Raw genomic sequence first — 20335 nt, 5'->3', positions numbered from 1 at the left:
TCCAGATTTACCAAGATTGCAAGAGAAACTTTGTAAAGCTGTCTAGGAATTGAGATAGATTTCCACGTTCCTCGGGAAAACCTCTTAAATTTTTTCGTAATTTACTGCTTTAATGGGGCCTTGCAGAAACCAGCTAGAAGGCAAGCTATAAATTGATTCCTAGCAAGGATGCCCCTGGGAGTATTGTAATTCCATTCAGGGTCCCCATCAGGAACTGCCTCAGCCTTAACTGGGTAGGTGGCATTAGTTTGGTGGAGTTCAACCTCATGGGCCCTCCCTCACCTGGTCCCAGACTCACCTGTGCTCTTCAGGGAGAAAAGTGAGGATCATATCAACGTCATGGGAGGCAAGGATGTGAGATTGGGTAATCGGCTGGAATTCTTCATAAAGCTGGAAGAATTAACAGCGTCAGCCCCCAATCTCTTTTCTATGTACGAGTGTTTGCCTAACGAGAAGAGGATGTGAACCCTGACCAAGCCATTCACTCTGGCAACCTCTCGCACGGGGAGAACTGTGGCCGGTTTAGACTGGATAGGGGAATGAAAAGGGGGTCCAGTGGGTGCTTGGGAGGTTGATATGGGCAGCTATCACTGAGGAGGGACAAAGAGAGACTAAAGAGGCCAGAGAAGGAGAGAAGGGACTGGGTAGAGGCCAATAAGGGAGGCTCATCAGTGTGCAGAAAACGGTGCAGGAATCACCTGGTTTGGGCTTCCTAGCTAGGAGGAGTTGTTTTTCCTTGGTTGGCTTATGTCATGTCATTTTTAATCAAGATGAGAGTGAAGTCACACGGCGAAATACATCCTTTCCAACCCTAGCAAAGATGACTGTCAGCCCTGTCGTTGCCCCATCCCTGTTAGGGGGTCGGGGCAATAGTAAGATGACAGCAAGCCACGTGTTTTCCTTTAAGATTACTTATGTAAAGCCAGGGTGGTGGTGGCGCACGCCTTTAATCCCAGCAGAAGCAGATGCATCTCTGTGAGTTCAAAGCCTGTCTGGTCTACTAGAGCTAGTTGCAGGACAGACACCAAAGCTACACGGAGAAACACTGCCTCAAAAAGCCAATTAAAAAAAAAAAAGATTCCTTATGTATAGATTTTTAACTATCAACCCTGGTGTTATGAGTTTTAAGTTAACCCATTTGTTACTTATTTTATAGGTTTTTTGAAAAATAATATCAGGGCTGGAGAGAGCACTGACTGCTCTTCCAGAGGTCCTGAGTTCAATTCCCAGCAACCACATGGTGGCTCACAGCCTTCTATAATGAGACCTGGCACCCCCTTCTGACATGCAGGCACACATGGAAGGAATGCTGTACACATAATAAATAAATAAATCTTTTAAAAAAATCCAAGCCGGGTGGTGGTGGCGCACGCCTTTAATCCCAGCACTTAGGAGGCAGAGGCAGGCAGATCTCTGTGAGTTCGAGACCAGCCTGATCTACAAGAGCTAGTTCCAGGACAGGCTCCAAAACCACAGAGAAACCCTGTCTTGAGAAACCAAATAATAATAATAAGTATCCAATACGCTTACAAATCTTGAGATAAGATTTATACCTTAGCAAAAGCTTTAGAGTTAAACCAAAGCCACAGAGTATGAGATGAGAGGCAATAGTGCCCACTGGGTATGGTCTGCCCCTTTATTTTGTTCTGCTCTCCTTTCTCTGTCACCCAGTCAGGTGACTTGCCTTATATAGGCAGATTTTGCAGGAAACTTTTAAAGAAGCATGCTTGGGTCTAGAAGGGAGGGGCATACCCCAACCTCAGAGCCAGCTTTTAATTGAAGTGGGACAGCATAAAACAACAGTTTAATGCCATTCATACCTAAAAGACACCTGAATCCCTGTGAGACTGAATCCAGGAGGCTGAGAAGAGAGAGACTTCTTGAAGCCGGGAACATTTTTGAGAGGACCCTGCAGGAGGGAGCTGAGAAAATGCACCGTTTGGGAGGAGTGTGCTGGGTGGATGCGCTCTGCAGCTGGCCTGACTCTGGGCTCCCACTTTGCAACAAAGTTACAGATTGATCAATGGTTACTTAAGGAACAGGACATTTACACAGTGTGTTTGTGGGAGACCAGACAAAACCAAACCGCTTAGAGGAGAGAAGAGAAACGGGAAGTGGGAAATCCCTTTCCATTTCTCTGATTGATCAGTATTGTAAAGGTCTCAAATAAGATTGGGATCTAGACTGCTGTTAGGCAGCCCTTTGGATTGATTATCTAAGGGGTAGTGAGGCCAAATTTTGTTATAATTTAAAAATGGCGGGAGCGGGGGAAAGACACTATCATGCGACAGGACCCACGTGGAGGGTATTTTATTGGGGGAAGGGAATGGGGAAGAGGAGACAGGGAGGAGGAGACCAGCCTTTGGAAACAGAAGTGGGGGAAGAAGAAGAGAGAGAGACAGAGAGGCAGAGAAAGAGGAGGCAGGCAGAGCTTGTCTCTTAAGGGGTGAGGCGCGTAGCACGTGCGCACAGAGATCAAGTAGTTCAGAACCCTGACCAGGCCAGAGTACTGCCTGAGTACTGGCAAGCTCATGTGTCCCCAAGGGCAGGACAGGGCAGTTGCCTGACCGCTTACATCCCTCCATTTTATTTGTTACAAGAAGGTTAGGCATTAGAAAGAGGTAGCAGGTGAGATGGGATGAGGGCTCCGAATCTCGAAACTGCTTCCTGCTGACCTGGGGTGTTGCATTTTGGGGGACCTGAGAAAATTGGGGTGCTGGCCAAATCCAGGAATAGCTGTTTCACTTCACTGTCCAGGCTCTGTGGGGCCATCTGGTGCCTCGTGGACCTGGCGAGAGACTGACAGAGCAGAGGATAAAGTTTAAGTGTAGGGGAAAAATTATTTTCTTGGATCCTGATAATGGAGGGCGGGGAGTCCCGAGACCAGGGAAAGGTGGGGAGACTTAGTCTGTTGCTTGCCGGTACTTATCTGGAGTGCGTCTGACCAAGTCTACTCCCCGTTGCTTGAAAGCATTCTTTGAGTTTGGACAAAGGTGAGTTTTTAGACATATCAGCATCCCCACTATTTATAGCCTATACTGAAATTTTTTTTAAAAATATTTATTTATTAATATGTATGCAATATTCTGTCTGTGTGTATGACTGCAGGCCAGAAGAGGGCACCAGACCTCATTACAGATGGTTGTGAGCCACCATGTGGTTGCTGGGAATTGACCTTTGGAAGAGCAGTCAGTGCTCTTAACCTCTGAGCCATCTCTCCAGCCCCCTATACTGAAATTTATGTTGTAGAAATGGCAGTCTGTTCACAGCAGAAATGATTCTGGGGGAAAGCATTAACAGTTTTTTTTTCTTCTTTTTTTTTTCTATCCAGAAAACCGTGACAGATATTTTTAGCACAATGAAAAGCACCTTTTAAGTCTAGTTAGAAAACAACCACAGGGACCTTAAGATGCTGAGCTTGTGCTGTGACTGTATAGAGATAGAGTCCACTGGGGAGTCCCGCCAGTTACTGCTTAAGTTATGCACAGTAACATAGCAAGAGAGAGGAACCTGGAACATGGTTCATCCTTTTGCACATCTCAAATCACGTTCTCCTGATCACCAGTTAGCTTTCGTCTCTTCACCGAAACCAACCTTAAAGCACCTTCTGATTGACCAGGAGATACAGGTGGCTGATTACTGAGGGAGTCACTGCAGAGTAAGTCCCTTTAAACAAAGGAATAGCAAAGAGCTATCCCGACATCTGTTTTGTGAGTTTATCTCTTTTCCCAGTCTGGTACTGAGGCCAATTGTATCTAGACTTAGTATTAGCTCTGGAGAGCGAGGCCTGTGACCTGAATTTTACACAGAGAACAGAGAAGGCAGCTAAAGCCTTGGTTGCTACTGTGAAACTGGCAAAGCTATCAAGCCTAGTCGTCAAAGAGCATCAGAGTTCCGAGGAGGATACATTTTACCTGAGTTAGTGATGAAAATGACAGACACTTACTTGCTGCCTACCCCACAGGCCCCCATAGTAATTGAGGGCAGAGATCTCAGGACGTCACTGTTCGCCAAGGTCTGCCAGGCCCCCAAAGATCAGACAGATTTCCTGTGGACTAGGGACTTGGGAGAACCAGCTTACCTTGTCTAGGTAACTGGAGGCAGTTGATTTCCCAGTGTCCTGTTTTGACCACAGTTTTTAAGAGGGGCTTTGCAGCAATTGAGGCAAAAAGGTGGTTTTTGCTCAGTGGCTGGTGTTGCCACATTTGAAGCAAGTTCTGGGTGGAAGTTCTCCTGTGCCTATCCATCTTCTTTGGAGGAAATAGGGTGCTTCCAGAAGCAGACATATCCTCTATCACAAAGAGCTTTTCAATTAAGCATTTTAAGTGCCATTTTCTGCAGATCTCTTAGCATGTGAGAACTATCTATCTATTAGGTATATCTGAGTAAGACAAACTTTGTTTCCAGTTGCTTGTTTTAGACAGCTTTGGAAACATATATGGGGGACTAAGTAAGCACTTGGCATGACTACAAAGAAAGAACTTCATTTGTAGGGATGACCAACTACTGTGCTCCCTAACCGTCGACAATAAGTTAGCAGCTTCCATAAGACTAGGGCTTTACATTACATATCTCGCAGGTTTAGCTTTGAAGATAATGGTTTTGAATGGGAGCTCTTGAAATACCAAAATAAAACCTTTTAATCACAGATAATTGGTTCAATAAGGAAGTCAAAATAACAGGACTGGAGAGATGGCTCAGAGGTTAAGAGTACTAGATGCTCTTCCAGAGGTCCTGAGTTCAATTCCCAGCAACTACATGGTGGTTTACAACCACCTGTAACGAGATCTGGCGCCCTCTTCTGGCCTGCAGGCACACATGCCAACAACACTGTATACATAATAAATAGATAACTCTTTAAAAAAAAAAAGAAACCAAAATAGCCATTCCAACAGAACAAGTTTTAACCAAGATGTTAAGGCTGTCTCTTGGAATGCAAGGAAAAGTGACAAGGACCCCAGGACAAAAATGGGAACAGGAGAAAGGGGGCTTGGGAGCTGAGGGTGTGGCCCATGGGCAGGGACTGAGGGATTGATCAGAGGCCAGCGCTGCCCTTGAAAGGCCATGGGGCCTCTGTCCAAATGCCCAACTCTGGGAAAAGGACCCTCTCGGGGGACCAGGCATTCCATTATAAAATATATACTTTACGTATGTTGTCACCTATTTAAGTTCTCTGGAAGATTGGTGTTGAAGACTCGGGAAAGACATAAGTACTTAGGTGACTCACTAGGAGCTCTCAGAAGCATAGCTTCCAGTTCCAGGGACAGACGTGTCTCTGCAGAGGACAGAGTTGTCTCTGAACAGCCTCTTGTGGATGTGCTGAAGGAAGAAAAGAGTGACGTGTCCAAAGTGTTCATGGGCAGCGTGGCTTCACGGGGTCGCAGGACCTCTTCCTCCACACACCTCTCCTCTACGCCCCATCCAAAATCGAGAAGAAGTCTTGATAATGAAACGTATCTGGAAGGTCTTGGTAGATTACATACACATTGCTTCCTCTAGTCCTTGCCCTGACAACAGCCCAGCCGTTAGGGCAGTTAGGATGTTCCATGGGTAGAACCTGGTGGTTGGAGGTCCCCAGGGGAGGGACCTGGCCTCTTGTGTGCCTCAAGGGTCTTATAGACACCATAACCAATCCTTTGAGTCTCTGAAGCTTCCACAGACTCAAGTGACTGTGGATCAAAATTATTCGGGAAACTCGGGCATTAGATTATCTTGTAATCTCAACACTTGAGAGACAGTAGGTTTGTGAATTTGAGGCTAGCCTGTGCTACATACCAAAACCCGATCTAATTTTTTATGTATGAAAAAATTTATGGCCGGGCGATGGTGGCGCACGCCTTTAATCCCAGCACTCGGGAGGCAGAGGCAGGCGGATCTCTGTGAGTTCGAGACCAGCCTGGTCTACAGAGCTAGTTCCAGGACAGGCTCCAAAGCCACAGAGAAACCCTGTCTCGAAAAACCAAAAAAAAAAAAAAAAAGAAAAAATTTATGCCAGGGGGCTGGAGAGATGGCTCAGAGGTTAAGAGCACTGACTGCTTTACCAGAGGTCCTGAGTTCAATTCCCAGCAACCACATGGTGGCTCACAGCCTTCTATAATGAGATCTGGTGCCCTCTTCTGGCATGCAAGCATACATGGAAGGAATGTTGTATACATAATAAATAAATAAATCTTAAAAAAATAAAAGAAAGAAAAAGAAAAAATTTATGCCAGAACTCACATAGGTTTGTCTTCATCACTACTCCCGAAAACCATGGTGTGACTATTGACACAGTGAAAGACTTTGAGGCACCTTAGCACTACTGCACCCCCCTTCCTGGGAACCATGACCCTGGTAACTAACCACGCGTGCACGGGAGCTTTGAGTATTTTCCATCCCCATTGTAGTCTTTCTTCAATAGACCCGGACCCTGGAACTGGGGTGAGACGACCTGCAGGTGTTCCTCCTTGTAACCACCATAACATTGATCAAGTAGAGTTAGCTGACCATTGTATGAACTAGTCAAAATAGTTGACAAATGATTTTTGGACTTTCCCTTTGATTCTGTACTGCCCCCTCCCTGATTTTATGGTTTTTTCCTTTAAAAGAGCTTGTAATAGACAAAGCAAGCATCCTTCTCCTCTCGAGGCTGAGGGACCTCTGCCGTGGCAGAATAAAAACTCCTCTTGCTATTGCATCAACCGTGCTGTGAGTGTCTCTTGGGGTGACCTCCTCCTTGGTGGGGCTTTAGGGCCCAACAACAGCATCCATGCCATCCATGTATTAGGACTCTAGCTAGGTGTAATTCAGCCTCCTGGGATGGAAGTGGGGAGGGCTGCCCTTCCAGGGACATTGGTAGAGGCAGTGTCCACTCCTCTGCTCGCTTATTTCCTGCCAACGGGAGGCAGAGTGTTTTATGAACACAGACTTTCAGAACTGGAACTCAGTGGGCGCACAGTGAGACAGGGCAGTCCGTGTATTGGTCTCCTTGCCATTAGGAGTCCCAGAGCACTGAAATAACTGTCTCGTTGAAATCACTTACTTAAGGATTTCTGTCACTAGAAGCAGCCCAAGATGTAACTACTTTGAACACAACATCCCAAGATGCAGCTATTGTAAGCAGCATTATAGTGGATCTCTTAGGACAATGGGCTGGTTTCCACAGATGTCTAGTTGCAGAAATGAAATGGGTATGAATATGTACCCACTTGGTCCCTGGGTCTGGTGGCATAGGTCTATAACCCCAGTCACTCAGTAGTCTGAGGCAGGGTGTTGGGAAGCTCCAGGCCGGCCTGGGCTAGAGTGAGTTCAAGGTCAGTAAACTGAAACCGTGTCTCAAAAACAAAACAAAAAGCTAGACTGGGGACGGAGGTAAGCAGTAGCATGCACGCTACTCCCCAGCTTCTTTTGTTCTGTGAGATTGCTTATCCACACCTTTGACTCCATAGCTAGAGCTAGAAAATCTAAATTCCTCCCATTCCCTCTGCCTTTCAGATTCTCCTCATGTCACAGGTCGAGTGTGGCACTTTTCATCATCTTCTTCCTCAGAGCCACCGTGTGAAGCACAAGTTTTCCACAGAAACCAAAGCTAAGGAGATTAACCTGCCACAGTCCTCACAGGCACCCACTGCGGAACTAGATACCAGGGGCCCTGACCTGAGACTTGGAATTCTTGAGATTGGCACACTGGAGAGTGTAATCCAAGTGTCCTGGGGTCCTGGTAAAATGCTGGAGAGACGGCTCAGTGAGGAAGAACCCTTGCCTGCTCCTGCAGAGGACCAGAGCTCAGTGCTCAGCACCCACGTCAGGCAGCTCACAACTGCCTGAAACTCAACCCTGGGAAATCCAATGCTCTTTTCTGGCTTCTCCAGGCCCTTGTACACATGAGGCTTGTATACATGGGGGATATACTTACACAGGCACACACACACATACATAAAGAGAAACCACTTTTTTTTAAAAAATGAAAGGCCAGATGAGGTGGCACACACTTTTAATTGGAGGCTGGAGGATCTCTGTGAGTTCAAGGTCATCCTGTTCTATCAAGTTCCAGGCCAGCCACAGTGACCTAGTGAGACCCTCATCTCAAAAAAAGGAAGTAGTCAGGGAGTTCAAGAGATTACTCAGTGGTTAAGGACACTTGTAGCTCTTGCAGAGGACTCAGGTTCAATTCCTGGCACCCACGTGGCGGCTTAACAACCACCAGTTAACTCCAGTTCCAAGGATTCTATGCCCTCTTCAGACTTCTGAGGGCATCAGGCACACACATGCATGCAGGCAGAACATTCATATTTATGAAATAAAATGGGGAGGGAGGAGAGCAGGAGCTTGCACTGGAGCTTGTGGTCTGGACCAGAAACTCTGAGAGACAAGCCTGGAATGCCTGTCTCTGATGAGAACTCAGGGGATTGTTGCGGCGTGGGTGTTCACACGGGTCCGTGGAAAGAAGACTCAGAGGCTCCTGAAGAATGAATTTAGCCTTTCTCAGCTGCAGGGTGGGTCCTTCTCTAAGGATTGAACTGTTTTCCCTTCACCCAGGGCTTCTTTTATTGTTTTCCAATTTATACTTTAGCAAATTGATTTCCACATCCTTAAAACATCCTGAGGAAAGCTTCCAAAGAGACAAAGCCAAGTGTAAATTCTCCATAAGAAAATACCGCAGTTTTCTAACCAAGTTTTGCATAGGCTTTGTACCTTTGGGAAACTATCGGACAAAATTCACATAGGACACACACAAAAAAAAAGGTATCTGCTGACCAGAAGACAGATCCGGGCTAGGTGCTAGTGATTCTCTGCAGCCAGGGCAGGTGTGGCCCCGCGGGAATGATCCCGCAGGCAGTGAAATGCTCACGGCAATTTGGTTTTTTTCCTTCGGTACCATCTTTCTTCATACCCAAGTCCTTAAATGCCAGAAACTAGAAATCTTTGAGAAGACCCCACAGTCCTCTTGACAGGGTTTTTCTATGTAACCCAGTCTGCCTTCTAACTCAAGATCTTTCTGCCTCGTCCTCCCGGGGCTGGGATCGTAGGTGCCACCACGCTGGTTACTTTGTCTTTTCTTATGCGCCTTTAGAATTTTACAATCTCTGATTTCCCCGACTCCTGCTGTCCTCTCTAACTCAGACGTCTGTTCTTTTTAGAGCACCTGAAGAGCTGGCCACCTCATTGTGTCTCTCTCTCTCTCTCTCTGTGTGTGTGTGTGTGTGGTTTTTCAAGACAAGGTTTCTCTGTGTAACAGCTCTGGCGTCTGCTTTGTGGACCATACTGGCCTTGAACTCACAGAGATTTACGTGCCTCCACATTCCCTGAGCCTTAAAGGCGTGCCCCACCACCGCCCAGCCAAGGCCACTTCACGTTTACGTCGCACCTTAGCGTGACCCAAGGCTGTAGCTGTAGCCCCCTCTACTTCTATTTGGTGGTCTGTTTCGTGCTTTCCCACCAGTCTGTAAGTGCTTGGAGAACACTGGCTTGTTCTTTTCAACAAACATCTAGCCCGCCGTTCATGATCTCACACGCAGCTGTTTCCTCCCAAAAGTTTGCTCAGGGAACCCCACTGCCACCATCTCAGCGAGTGAGCCAGAAATAACGTGTCAGCCCTGCTCCTGTTTATACGGAGGGTGGAAACCAGGCCCTCACTCAGGCTTGAGCAGGTGCTCCGCCCCTGACTTCATGCTTTGCTCTGTGATGTTTGGGATGGCACCTGGGGTCCCAAGCAGGCTGGAAGCGCTTCATCTTCGTTATGTCTCCATGACTGACCCCCCCACCCCTTGATTCTGTCTTTGCTTTTTGAGACAGGGTTTCTCCGTAGCTTCGGAGCCTGTCCTGGAACTAGCTCTTGTACACCAGGCTGGCCTTGAACTCACAGAGATCCGCCTGCGTCTGCCTCCCCAGGGATGGGTTTAAAGGCGTGCGCCACCACCGCCTGACAATGGGGTTTTGATGTGTAGCCCAGGCTAGCTTCTAATTAGTTTCTAACATGATTGTCTCAGTTCTCAGATCAGGTGCCCTTCTGTCCCTCTTCATCCCACGTCCTGTCTGTAGTGTAGTAACATAGGCCGCTGCTTCACGCCTAATCCTCTTCCATCGACCTCAGGCCGAGCGTCAACTTTTCTCAGATGTAAATGTGACTTTAATATCGGTTTATTGAGACAGAGACTCATTAGATAGCCCAGATGGCTTCGGATTCGTTCAAACGATCCACTGCCTCAGCCTCCGGAGCATGGGGGACAATAGGCGTCTCCAGCCACCAGATTTTCATATAAATTGAGGAAGACAGTATGCGGTCTCTTCTGTCCAGCTTCTTATTTAACAGCATTGTAAATTTATTATTTATTATTTTTATTTTGTGTGCATGCCAGGGCACATGTATGACAGCTTGCGGCAGTCCGCCTCTTCTTCCACTTGGGTCATAGGGATGGAACACAGGTTGTCAGTCTTGGTAGCAAGGATTTTCTCTTCTGAGCCACCTTGCTGACCCTCATGTATTTTGAGGTTTATCGCTCTCTCTTCTTTATCATAACCATCACCACCATCATCATCTTGTCCAGGCTGGTTTATGACTCTCAATATTGTCTAGTCCTCAAACCCTCAAACTTCTTTGTTGTTAATTACTTTTAATTTTTTTTTGAGACAGGGTTTCTCTGTGGCTTTGGAGCCTGTCCTGGAACTAGCTCTTGTAGACCAGGCTGACCTCAAACTCACAGAGATCTGCCTGCCTCTGCCTCCTGAGTGCTGGGATTAAAGACGTGCGCCACTACCGCCAGGCTACTTTTAATTTTTTTGAGACTGGGTCTTATGTACCCAAAGCTCACCTTGAATTTACTATAGCTATGTATCAAGGACCATTTTGAACTTCCATTTCTCCTCCCCTGGATCCTGTCACTGGCCTGGCTTATGAGATACTGGAGAATTGAACTCAGGTCTCCCCTGTGCTAGGCAAATATGCTACCAACTGAACTACATCCCAGTTCTGGAAGTGGGATCACAAAGTGGGTTTACTATAGGATTATAGCAATTTTTATTCAGAATGTATGTAGAGTAAGAAAAACAAGCATTCTGGTGGTGGTGGAACACACCTTTAATGCCAGCAAACTGGAGACAGAGGCAGGTGGATCTCTGTGAGTTTGAGGCCAGTCTGGTCTAAAGAGTAAGTTCCAGGACAGTCTTTCTAGACATAGAGAAACTTTGAAAGAAAATAAAAAACTAAAAACAAGGGGAGGGGGAGCCTGTGCCTTGGGCATTGAGATTAAAGGTTTGAGCCACTACACCCAGTGGAGATTGTCTTTTGTTTGTTTGTTTTTTCGTGATGGGGTTTCTCTGTTTAGCCCTGGCTGCAATGGAACTGAACTTTCTCTGTAGACCAGGCTGGCCTCGAATTCAGAGACCCACCTGCTTCTGCCTCCCAAGTGCTGAAATTAAAGGCGTTTGCTTTCACAGTGTGGCTTCTTGTGTTGGGTGCTGCAGTTCTTTGGTTCTGAGCCCCTGCCTGTCCTACAGGAGAGACACCAGGGGGCGCGAGGACTCCAGTCTTGGTTGCTGGAGGAAAACTCTTAGTGGCCATAGCTGGTGCGTCCTCTTCCTTCTAGTCTACAGATATCTTCTGTTTGAGGCAGGGGGTTCTCATTCTGTAGCTTTGGCTGTGCTGGAACTGGCTATGTAGATCAGGCTGGCCCTGAAGCTGCAAAGACTTCTTTGTCTTCTGGGACTTAAAGGCGTGCACCATCACGCCCGACTCTGTAGGAATCTAAGTGTCCACAGTAAAAGTTCATGGTTGGGAAATAAAAGTGGGCAGCTGCTCATATTCATCCAACAATTACTGAGCAATGAAGACATCAGCCAGTCACCGAAGAAGAAAGCAAGAACTTCTTCTCACTAGCATCTATAGAGATGTATTATTTCCAAACCTTTATGATCTATCTTGTGTGATGACAAGAAACAGGATAAATGGGCATTCCATCTAAGGCTTTGCCAACTTGCGATGCCTCCTAGAGACTTCTAGTGAAAGTGGGAACAAGCGTCGGGTTGCTATGGTACTTGGCTGTGTGCAGGAGCTCAAGAAGCCTAGGAGGCTTCCGTAGTCGGTGGCGTGTCACGTGCTCAATCCTTGCACCGGGTGACTTTCTCCGGTCGGGCTCCGGTGTCACATGACCTGCTCTGGGGTAACATGGCGGCGGCCTTGGTGCAGCTCCGGGACTGAGCGACAGCAAGTGTGGCTCACTCCTTCCTGGGGTGAGGAGAGCATCAGCGTGGGAAGGGCGACTGAGTCCTGGTCTTCTCACTCCTGTCCCCAACGTCACCTGCGTCTCAAGCATCCTCTTCTCTATCGGGACCAGAGGGAATGACGAAGCCCCGGGCTTTCCACAGTTTTGCTCTGTGCATCGGAGCACGCTCCTAGCCGGCCGTGGGCTACCCTCCTCGCCGTCCTTTCGCCAACCTCCTTCCTTCGGAGGTGGGACCGGAGCGTGGGCGGTTGCATTCTCCTGGAACCATGGCAGGGTCCGACACGGCGCCGTTCCTCAGCCAAGCTGATGACCCAGATGACGGGCCAGCGCCTGGCCACCCGGGAATGCCAGGGCCCATGGGTAATCCTAAATCCGGGGAGCCTGAGATCCCGGACCGCGAGGGCCTGCAGCGTATCACTGGTTTGTCTCAGGGCCATTCGACCCTCATAGTGGCTGTGCTGTGTTACATCAACCTCCTGAACTACATGGACCGCTTCACCGTGGCTGGTATGCACTGCCATTCGGAAGAAGGGACATGGGCATGGGAGCAGTTCTCCAGGATGGGGTCTCCTCTCCGTGCTCATCCTGAGATTTTTTTTTTCTTTCCAGGCGTTCTTCCAGACATCGAGCAGTTCTTCAGCATCGGAGATAGCAGTTCTGGCCTCATCCAGACTGGTGAGTGAGGGTCCTGCTCACACACCCACTCTCCTTTTGCTGCCTCGGCTGGGTTAAGTACTTATTGGCCAGAGCTCTTGGAGGCAATGACCTTGACTGCTCTAGTTGAGCTGGGACCGAGGGAGCCAGCCAGCTACTTACTGTGTGATGGGAGGCAACGTGCTCACCTTCTCTAAGCTCCAAGCCAGTAATAAAATGGGCTAATTCTTTGGAGTGCTGTGAGGACTAAGAAATGCCATGCATGGTACATAGTAGGCACCAGTAAATAATAGCAAGAGCTCTTGCTGTGCAGGAAGTCTTCATTTCCTTCCTTCCTTTCTGAGAACCTACTATGTGCCAGGGCCTAGTGGTGCACCTTAGAAGTGGTAGTAGCCCTAATAGGACTTTGGTAAGGCATTCTTACCTGCCTTCTTACCCTTCCATCGGCTGAGGAGTAGCGTTCTCCCTGCTTTGCACAGGGAGTCGATGGAGTTACCCGTGTTTTCATAAGCAAACTCGGAGGGTGAGAAGAATTAGGGTTTGCCCAGGGTCACATGAGTAGATAGGTGAACGGGAATTGAAGTGTTTGTTTCCCTGCTCCAGGCCGATGAGGAACTGGGGGTACTTAGTGTGGGGAAGTGAAAATGAGGTCTTAGGTCAAGGTGGTGGTGAGTTAGAGGAGAAGCTGGCTTCATTTGCCCGCTTTTTGTTCAGCACAGGTGACTTGAACACCTGCTTTGTGCTAGGTTGTGAATTAAATGAGAGACTCCCAGTTGTGGCCCCTACAGGAGCTGACGTCCTCCTGTGCCTGAGGGGATTGATTAAAACGTGATAATTTCAGCTGGATGAGTGTGAAAGAAAGCCTAGGGCAGGTGTAGTGGTGCACGCCTTTAATCCCTGCACTTGGGAACTCTGCAAAGGCCTGAGAACCTCTGTGAGCTCACTGCAGCCTGTGTATATAGTGAGCTTCCCCCGCCCCGAGGGAAAAAAAGAAAGGAAAATGGGGTCAGGATGTCTGATAGTCTGGTATGCGCCTGGATCAGGATGTATGATAGTCTGGGTCAGGATGTATGATAGTCTGGGTCGGGATGTATGATAGTCTGGTATGTGTCTGGGTTGGGATGTATGATAGTCTGGGTCGGGATGTATGATAGTCTGGTATGTGTCTGGGTCGGGATGTATGATAGTCTGGTATGTGTCTGGGTCGGGATGTATGATAGTCTGGTATGTGGGTCAGGATGTATGATAGTCTGGGTCAGGATGTATGATAGTCTGGTATGTGTCTGGGTCAGGATGTATTATAGTCTGGTATGTGTCTGGGTCAGGATGTATGATAGTCTGGGTCGGGATGTATGATAGTCTGGTATGTGTCTGGGTCAGGATGTATTATAGTCTGGTATGTGTCTGGGTCAGGATGTATGATAGTCTGGGTCGGGATGTATGATAGTCTGGTATGTGTCTGGGTTGGGATGTATGATAGTCTGGTATGTGTCTGGGTCGGGATGTATGATAGTCTGGTATGTGGGTCAGGATGTATGATAGTCTGGGTCAGGATGTATGATAGTCTGGTATGTGTCTGGGTTGGGATGTATGATAGTCCAGTATGCATCTGGGTTGGAATTTGAAGCAGTTGAGTTTTGTGACGCTCAGGACAGAAATGAAAATGGTCCCGGTAGAGGGAACACTGAGTGCCGAACCCTAATGTGGTATCGATCTTGGCGGTTGTCATGAAGGTGCAGAGACTGGATTAGATAGGACACCGTGAGTGCGGTGTGGAACGTGGATTTTGTTTCAGGCTGGGTAGAAGGGTGGGACATATCTGCTGGATGCTCCATTCTCTATGGGAAGTTGTGAAGGTGGCCTGGTGACTCTCGTTAGGCATTCCTCTACCCTGCTCCCTAACTGGAATGGGGGGCCAGTAAGGGGCCAGGACTGGGCCATGACTCTCTGCTCTTCCCCCAGTGTTCATCTCCAGTTATATGGTGTTGGCGCCCGTGTTCGGCTACCTGGGTGACAGGTACAATCGGAAGTACCTCATGTGCGGAGGCATTGCCTTCTGGTCCCTGGTGACGCTGGGGTCATCCTTCATCCCCAGAGAGGTGAGGCGCTGAACTTGCTCCCCACTCCCCATTAATATTGCTGTTGCTCTCTGGAGTCATTTTGGACTGAGTGTGGGGGAACCTCTAGAGTTTCCGTGATCTGTGCCACCGTACACAGATCTTGCCTTCCCTTGCCTGCGTTAACCTGCCCGCCCTATCCTGTTCGCTTTTCTTCTAGAACTTTCTTTCACTCACCATTTTGCTTGTCCCCAACTCTCCTACCGCACACCTAAACACTTCACCGCTGATCTCTGTGCATTGTCCTCTCCCTTCCTGGTACTGGGCTTCCTCTTAAGCCTGGAGCTAATGTGGGTGAGAGAGCAGCTGGGGGCGGCCGTCGCTTCCCTAGTTCACCCACCCTCAAGTGCGGCCCTTGCCGCTCTGTTGGCTCTGTCGACAACTGCCATTCTGGTTGCTTCATGTGGCTCTCCTGGCCCCGTCCTTGCTGGATCTCTGGGGAGACTCTGACACAGTGACCCACTTCTTCCTTCCATAAACTCTGAACACACATGATGCCACGGGGTTCCCTCCCAGTTCCCTGGCAGATGCTTTTCTGTCTTTGAAATCTTCCCATCAGCCCCAGGCCCTAGTGCCCTCAGGTAATCACGCGCCCTGGCCTTGGCACCAGGTGCCTTTGGTAAGCAGACAGCCCCCAGTTAAGATCATTATTCACCATGGGGGGATCATAGGTGGGAGGGAACAGTAGAAACCCAAGACTGATTTTGCACCTAACGAGTGTGAAGCCCTCACAGTATCGATGTGAACAAACTGTTGTTGTTCCCCTTTTTCAGATGAGGAAACTGAGGCTCAGAGAGGTTAAGTTATTTTCTCAAAGTCACAGCTAGTAAGTGGAGCCAAGATTCCAAGCCAGGTCTGTGTGATTCTAAACCCAGGCCTTTCGCCGTCCCTGCTGCCTCTCCAGCACTAGCTGGAGATGTCTCCTGGGAGGCTGGCTCCAGGGTGGGATGCCACCTCCCCCATGTCTCCTTTCCCAGCGTTTCTGGCTGCTCCTCCTGACCCGGGGCCTGGTGGGGGTCGGGGAGGCCAGTTACTCCACCATTGCGCCCACTCTGATCGCCGACCTCTTCGTGGCAGACCAGCGGAGTCGGATGCTCAGTGTCTTCTACTTCGCTATTCCCGTGGGCAGGTGTGTAGGCTGTGGGCTTGGTGCGGGGTGGGGCTTGGCGGGGCGTTTGACTGACAGCTTGTGCCCTCTTTCCCCTTTGCCTTCTCACAGTGGTCTAGGTTACATTGCAGGCTCCAAAGTGAAGGATGTGGCCGGGGACTGGCACTGGGCTTTGCGGGTGAGTCTGGTTATAGTTTGGGGAGTCAGCCACATTCTTGCTGACCTCCCTTTCTGATCGTCATTGTCCCCTTTTTAAACACACTTTACAAAAGTGTGTGTGTATGCATGCCTGTAGGAGTCAGGTCAACTTTGGAAGTCGGTTTTCTCCTTCAGCCGAAGGTCCTGGAGATTAAATTCAGGTGGTCCGGTTTGGCCGCAAGACCCTTTACTCACTAAGCCAGCTTGCTGGCCCTATACATTTCCTTTTCGTGGCTGTGCTCACTGTGCTGAGCCTGCAACAAGTCTGGTCCTCGGTAGGGAGCCAAAAGCCTCGCTCGCAGGTGGAAAGTGAAGCTGACCCAGGACTCCCACGCCACCGCTGGATTCGCTCGTGTTTTGTTTTAAGTTTCCTTTTCTCCAAGTTAACCTTATTTACCAGCACTCGGGAGGCAGAGGCAGGCAAGTCTCTGTGAGTTCGAGGCCAGCCTGGTCTACAAGAGCTAGTTCCAGGACAGGCTCCAAAGCTACAGAGAGACCCTGTCTTGAAAAACAAAAACAAACAAAACCCAAGTGATTGTCTTTTAACTGAGCAACTTGGGTACCTCAGATCCTTGAACAATAGTCATGAGATGGTCTCTGATTGGATGAGCCTGGGTCATGTGTCCATTATGTAACCAGTCACGGCAGGCAGGAGATCAACAGCCCTTTTGGTTAGGCCTTAGATCAGTTTGAACCATGTGGAGTAAGATGGGGGCCCCTGAAACAAAATCAGGGTGCTGTGACCAAAAAAAAAAAAAATCTAGGCCTGTAAAAATAGGATGTCCCCAGATGTAAACCTTCCCAAGTCTCAGTCCCAACTTTTCTAAACCAGCCCTTATGTCTGTCCTCCTCGCTCCTCATGGCCCCAGGGGCTCAGCATACCCCTGCCCTGTGCCCCAAAGCTTGTTCTTTCCCCAGGTGACACCAGGTCTGGGGGTGGTGGCTGTTCTGCTGCTGTTCCTGGTGGTACAGGAGCCCCCAAGAGGAGCTGTGGAGCGCCACTCGGGTTCACCACCCCTGAGCCCCACCTCATGGTGGGCAGATCTGAAGGCGCTGGCACGAAAGTGAGTTGACCCCTTTCTTCCACATCTGAGGCCTCCACGGAGGCTGAAGTTTTAAACAGGCCAGGTTTTGCGTCCTGTCAGGAGGCCATATTTGGGGCCGGGGACCCAGGCATTGCTGTCTTGAGGCATTTGTCTGAGTTACACACATAGGTCACATCCAGCTTCTGACAGCAGAATAAGCCAGGGAGGAGGAGAGGACACCCCTGTGGGTCTGACTTCCTCCCAATGTTCCCAGCCCTAGTTTCGTCCTGTCCTCCCTCGGCTTCACTGCCGTGGCCTTCGTCACTGGCTCCCTGGCTCTCTGGGCCCCAGCGTTCCTGCTGCGCTCCCGTGTTGTTCTGGGAGAGACCCTGCCCTGTCTCCCTGGAGACTCATGCTCGTCCTCTGACAGGTGCGTGGGAGGGGCTGAGTGGGGGGACTGCGTGTGGGGGGATATCAGGGATTTGGACTCAGGCTGCGAGGGTTTGAGTCCTGACTCCACTCTTGAAGTCTCGGTTTCTGGTTCCGAGAACCTGTGTGATGAGGTAACAACGGCCCCGGGATTCTGTGTGGGATGGGTTTGGGTTTGAGGGCAGTTGGGGTGGACTGCCCTCGCTGGGTCAGGGCCTTGCAGGAGCGGGAGTAGCTCCCATGCCCCTACAGCAGAGTATGCCAGGGAGGGAGTCTCATCTTTGGGCTTAACCCTAGTCTCATCTTTGGACTCATCACGTGCCTGACTGGAGTTCTGGGTGTGGGCCTGGGTGTGGAGATCAGCCGCCGTCTTCGCCGCTTCAACCCTCGGGCCGACCCACTGGTCTGTGCGGCTGGCCTCCTGGGCTCCGCACCTTTCCTCTTCCTGTCCTTGGCCTGTGCCCGAGGCAGCATCGTGGCTACCTACGTGAGTCGGATACCAGGGGTCTAGCGGGTATCTTTGCACGGGGGCAGGAGGGGCAGTATCTTCTTGGGCACCACTGTGTCCTTTGAGGATGACCGCCAGCAGAGCAGTTCAGAGCAGGCTGAAGGTGGAATGCCTTCTTCCAAATCACAACTCTAGCCCTTTCCTCAGGTGTAAGGTGGTGGTACGGAGGCTAGCACCTGCCTTGTGGGGCACAATGGGGACTAAGGGAGTTGGTGGATAAGTAAGCCTGGCCATGTGACTCGCTCCCACTTCTGCCCTCCAGATTTTTATCTTTATTGGGGAGACCCTGCTGTCCATGAACTGGGCCATCGTGGCTGACATCCTACTAGTGAGTAACTGGGCAGAGGCTGAAGGGGGCAGGGATCAGGGTCAGAAGGTGGCACTTGTTCCGAATTCTGGCCTTTCCCCTCAAATCTCAGCTGCATGTGTCCTGCAGAGTCCAGCCACAGAGGGGCCTCTGGGCCTGCCTTGTCCCACGTCTGCCTGTCCTTGACCTCAGTGACAAATTTGCCTTGGGCTTACAGTGGGCTTTGTCCTTGGTTTTTCTGGGACCCTTACTGAGTTCCCCTTTTCCCCAGTATGTGGTGATCCCCACTCGACGCTCCACTGCCGAGGCCTTCCAGATCGTGCTATCCCATTTGCTAGGTGATGCTGGGAGCCCGTACCTCATTGGTCTAGTGAGTACTATCCTTGACCGGGATGGGATGCTATTGGAATCTGGCACTCCCTACCCTGGCAGGTGGCTGGTGACAGGAGCCTAGGTGGATGGGGTAGTCTGGCCTAGTTAGGCAATAGCCGCCTGTGGTACTTTCCCCCTTGGTGCCTCTGGTGGATGGGAGGAAGCTGTGTGAAGGTTTTACCTTTGGGGCTGTGGGTCTCATGCTGTGGCTAGGGTCCAGTTTTCATTTTCTTGGTGTTCAGGGCTCCCCATCCCTGGGTCTCTGACTCTTTCGTCCCGACAGATTTCTGACCGCCTCCGACGGAGCTGGCCCGCTTCCTTCTTGTCCGAGTTCCGGGCCCTGCAGTTTTCACTCATGCTCTGTGCTTTCGTTGGGGCCCTGGGTGGCGCGGCTTTCCTGGGTACTGCCATGTTCATTGAGGATGACCGCCGGCGGGCTCAACTCCACGTGCAGGGTCAGTGGGGGCCACGGTTGGCCCATGCTCACGGTACTGTCCGTCAGTCTGTCCATCCGTTGACTCACATGTCTGCACCCCACATCTCTTAGTTCACAGCTCTCCCACCACTCAGACTGTCCCGTCAGCCCAGGCCCAAGCCACCAGCCACCTGCCAGGGTCAAGGGTACTAGCTTCTCAGTACCACCTGCCAGAGTCAAGGGTACTAGCTTCTCAGTACCACCTGCCAGGGTCAAGGGTACTAGCTTCTCAGTACCACCTGCCAGGGTCAAGGGTACTAGCTTCTCAGTACCTCCCACTCAGTTTTGAGTCTAAGGTTCTGAGGGCTCTCTCTGCTGCCTCATCTTTGCCCCTCAGCCCCATTTTTCACCTGTCCCCTTGCTGGCTCTTATCTGATTGGCCTCGGCTCTGACCCTTTCCTCTCAGGTCTGTTGCAGGAGACAGGGCCTTCAGATGACCGGATTGTGGTCCCTCAGCGAGGCCGTTCTACCCGTGTCCCTGTGTCCAGCGTTCTCATCTGAGGAGCTGTTGCCCATCCAGCCACAGGTGCACAGGCCCTGGGCCCACCCCAGGAGGTGCCCAGGCAGAAGCCCTCAGCAGATCCAGGTCCGAGGAGGAAGCCTTGGGATATGTCCCAGCTCCCAGACACTACGTGGGCAGCCCAGGGAAGAGATGGGGGTCCAGAAATGGGGGGGGGTCCTGTCTATTAGGGCAACCCAAGGAGTTTGGTGCTATTTGTAATGGAATAAAATTTGTAAGCAGACTATGACTGGCTACTTGTCTCTCTGTGGGTGCCATTGGTTTCAGGGAATGTCTGTAGCCTCAGGACTTACCAGGGGCTGTCGGGTCACCCTGTGGGTGAGTCCCTGTCTTCGGGGCTGGGCCATCTAGAAGGAGGACCGCTCTCTTCTGAGTGAGTTGGTTCGGTGTGACTGTGACTCACTGTGGTCCCCTGGAAGTTG

The 20335-nt window shown here is 50.1% G+C and overlaps 1 protein-coding gene across 1 annotated transcript; it reads left to right on the top strand.

Moving 5' to 3' along the window:
* Positions 1 to 12117: 12117 nt before the first annotated feature.
* On the top strand, positions 12118 to 20138 carry Spns1 (SPNS lysolipid transporter 1, lysophospholipid). The gene is made up of 12 exons (XM_075972167.1): positions 12118 to 12707; positions 12810 to 12875; positions 14817 to 14953; positions 15949 to 16100; positions 16191 to 16257; positions 17196 to 17341; positions 17577 to 17732; positions 18029 to 18218; positions 18502 to 18567; positions 18818 to 18916; positions 19202 to 19373; positions 19800 to 20138. The coding sequence occupies exons 1-12, from the start codon at positions 12467 to 12469 to the stop codon at positions 19892 to 19894; spliced, it is 1587 nt and encodes a 528-aa protein (XP_075828282.1). The 5' UTR covers positions 12118 to 12466; the 3' UTR covers positions 19895 to 20138.
* The last annotated feature ends 197 nt before the right edge of the window (positions 20139 to 20335 follow it).

The sequence above is a fragment of the Microtus pennsylvanicus genome, chromosome 5 (assembly GCF_037038515.1).
Source record: "Microtus pennsylvanicus isolate mMicPen1 chromosome 5, mMicPen1.hap1, whole genome shotgun sequence".
Classification (NCBI taxonomy): domain Eukaryota; kingdom Metazoa; phylum Chordata; class Mammalia; order Rodentia; family Cricetidae; genus Microtus; species Microtus pennsylvanicus.
Note: the sequence above shows the minus strand (reverse complement) of the source record. Positions and strands in the feature narration are given on the sequence as shown.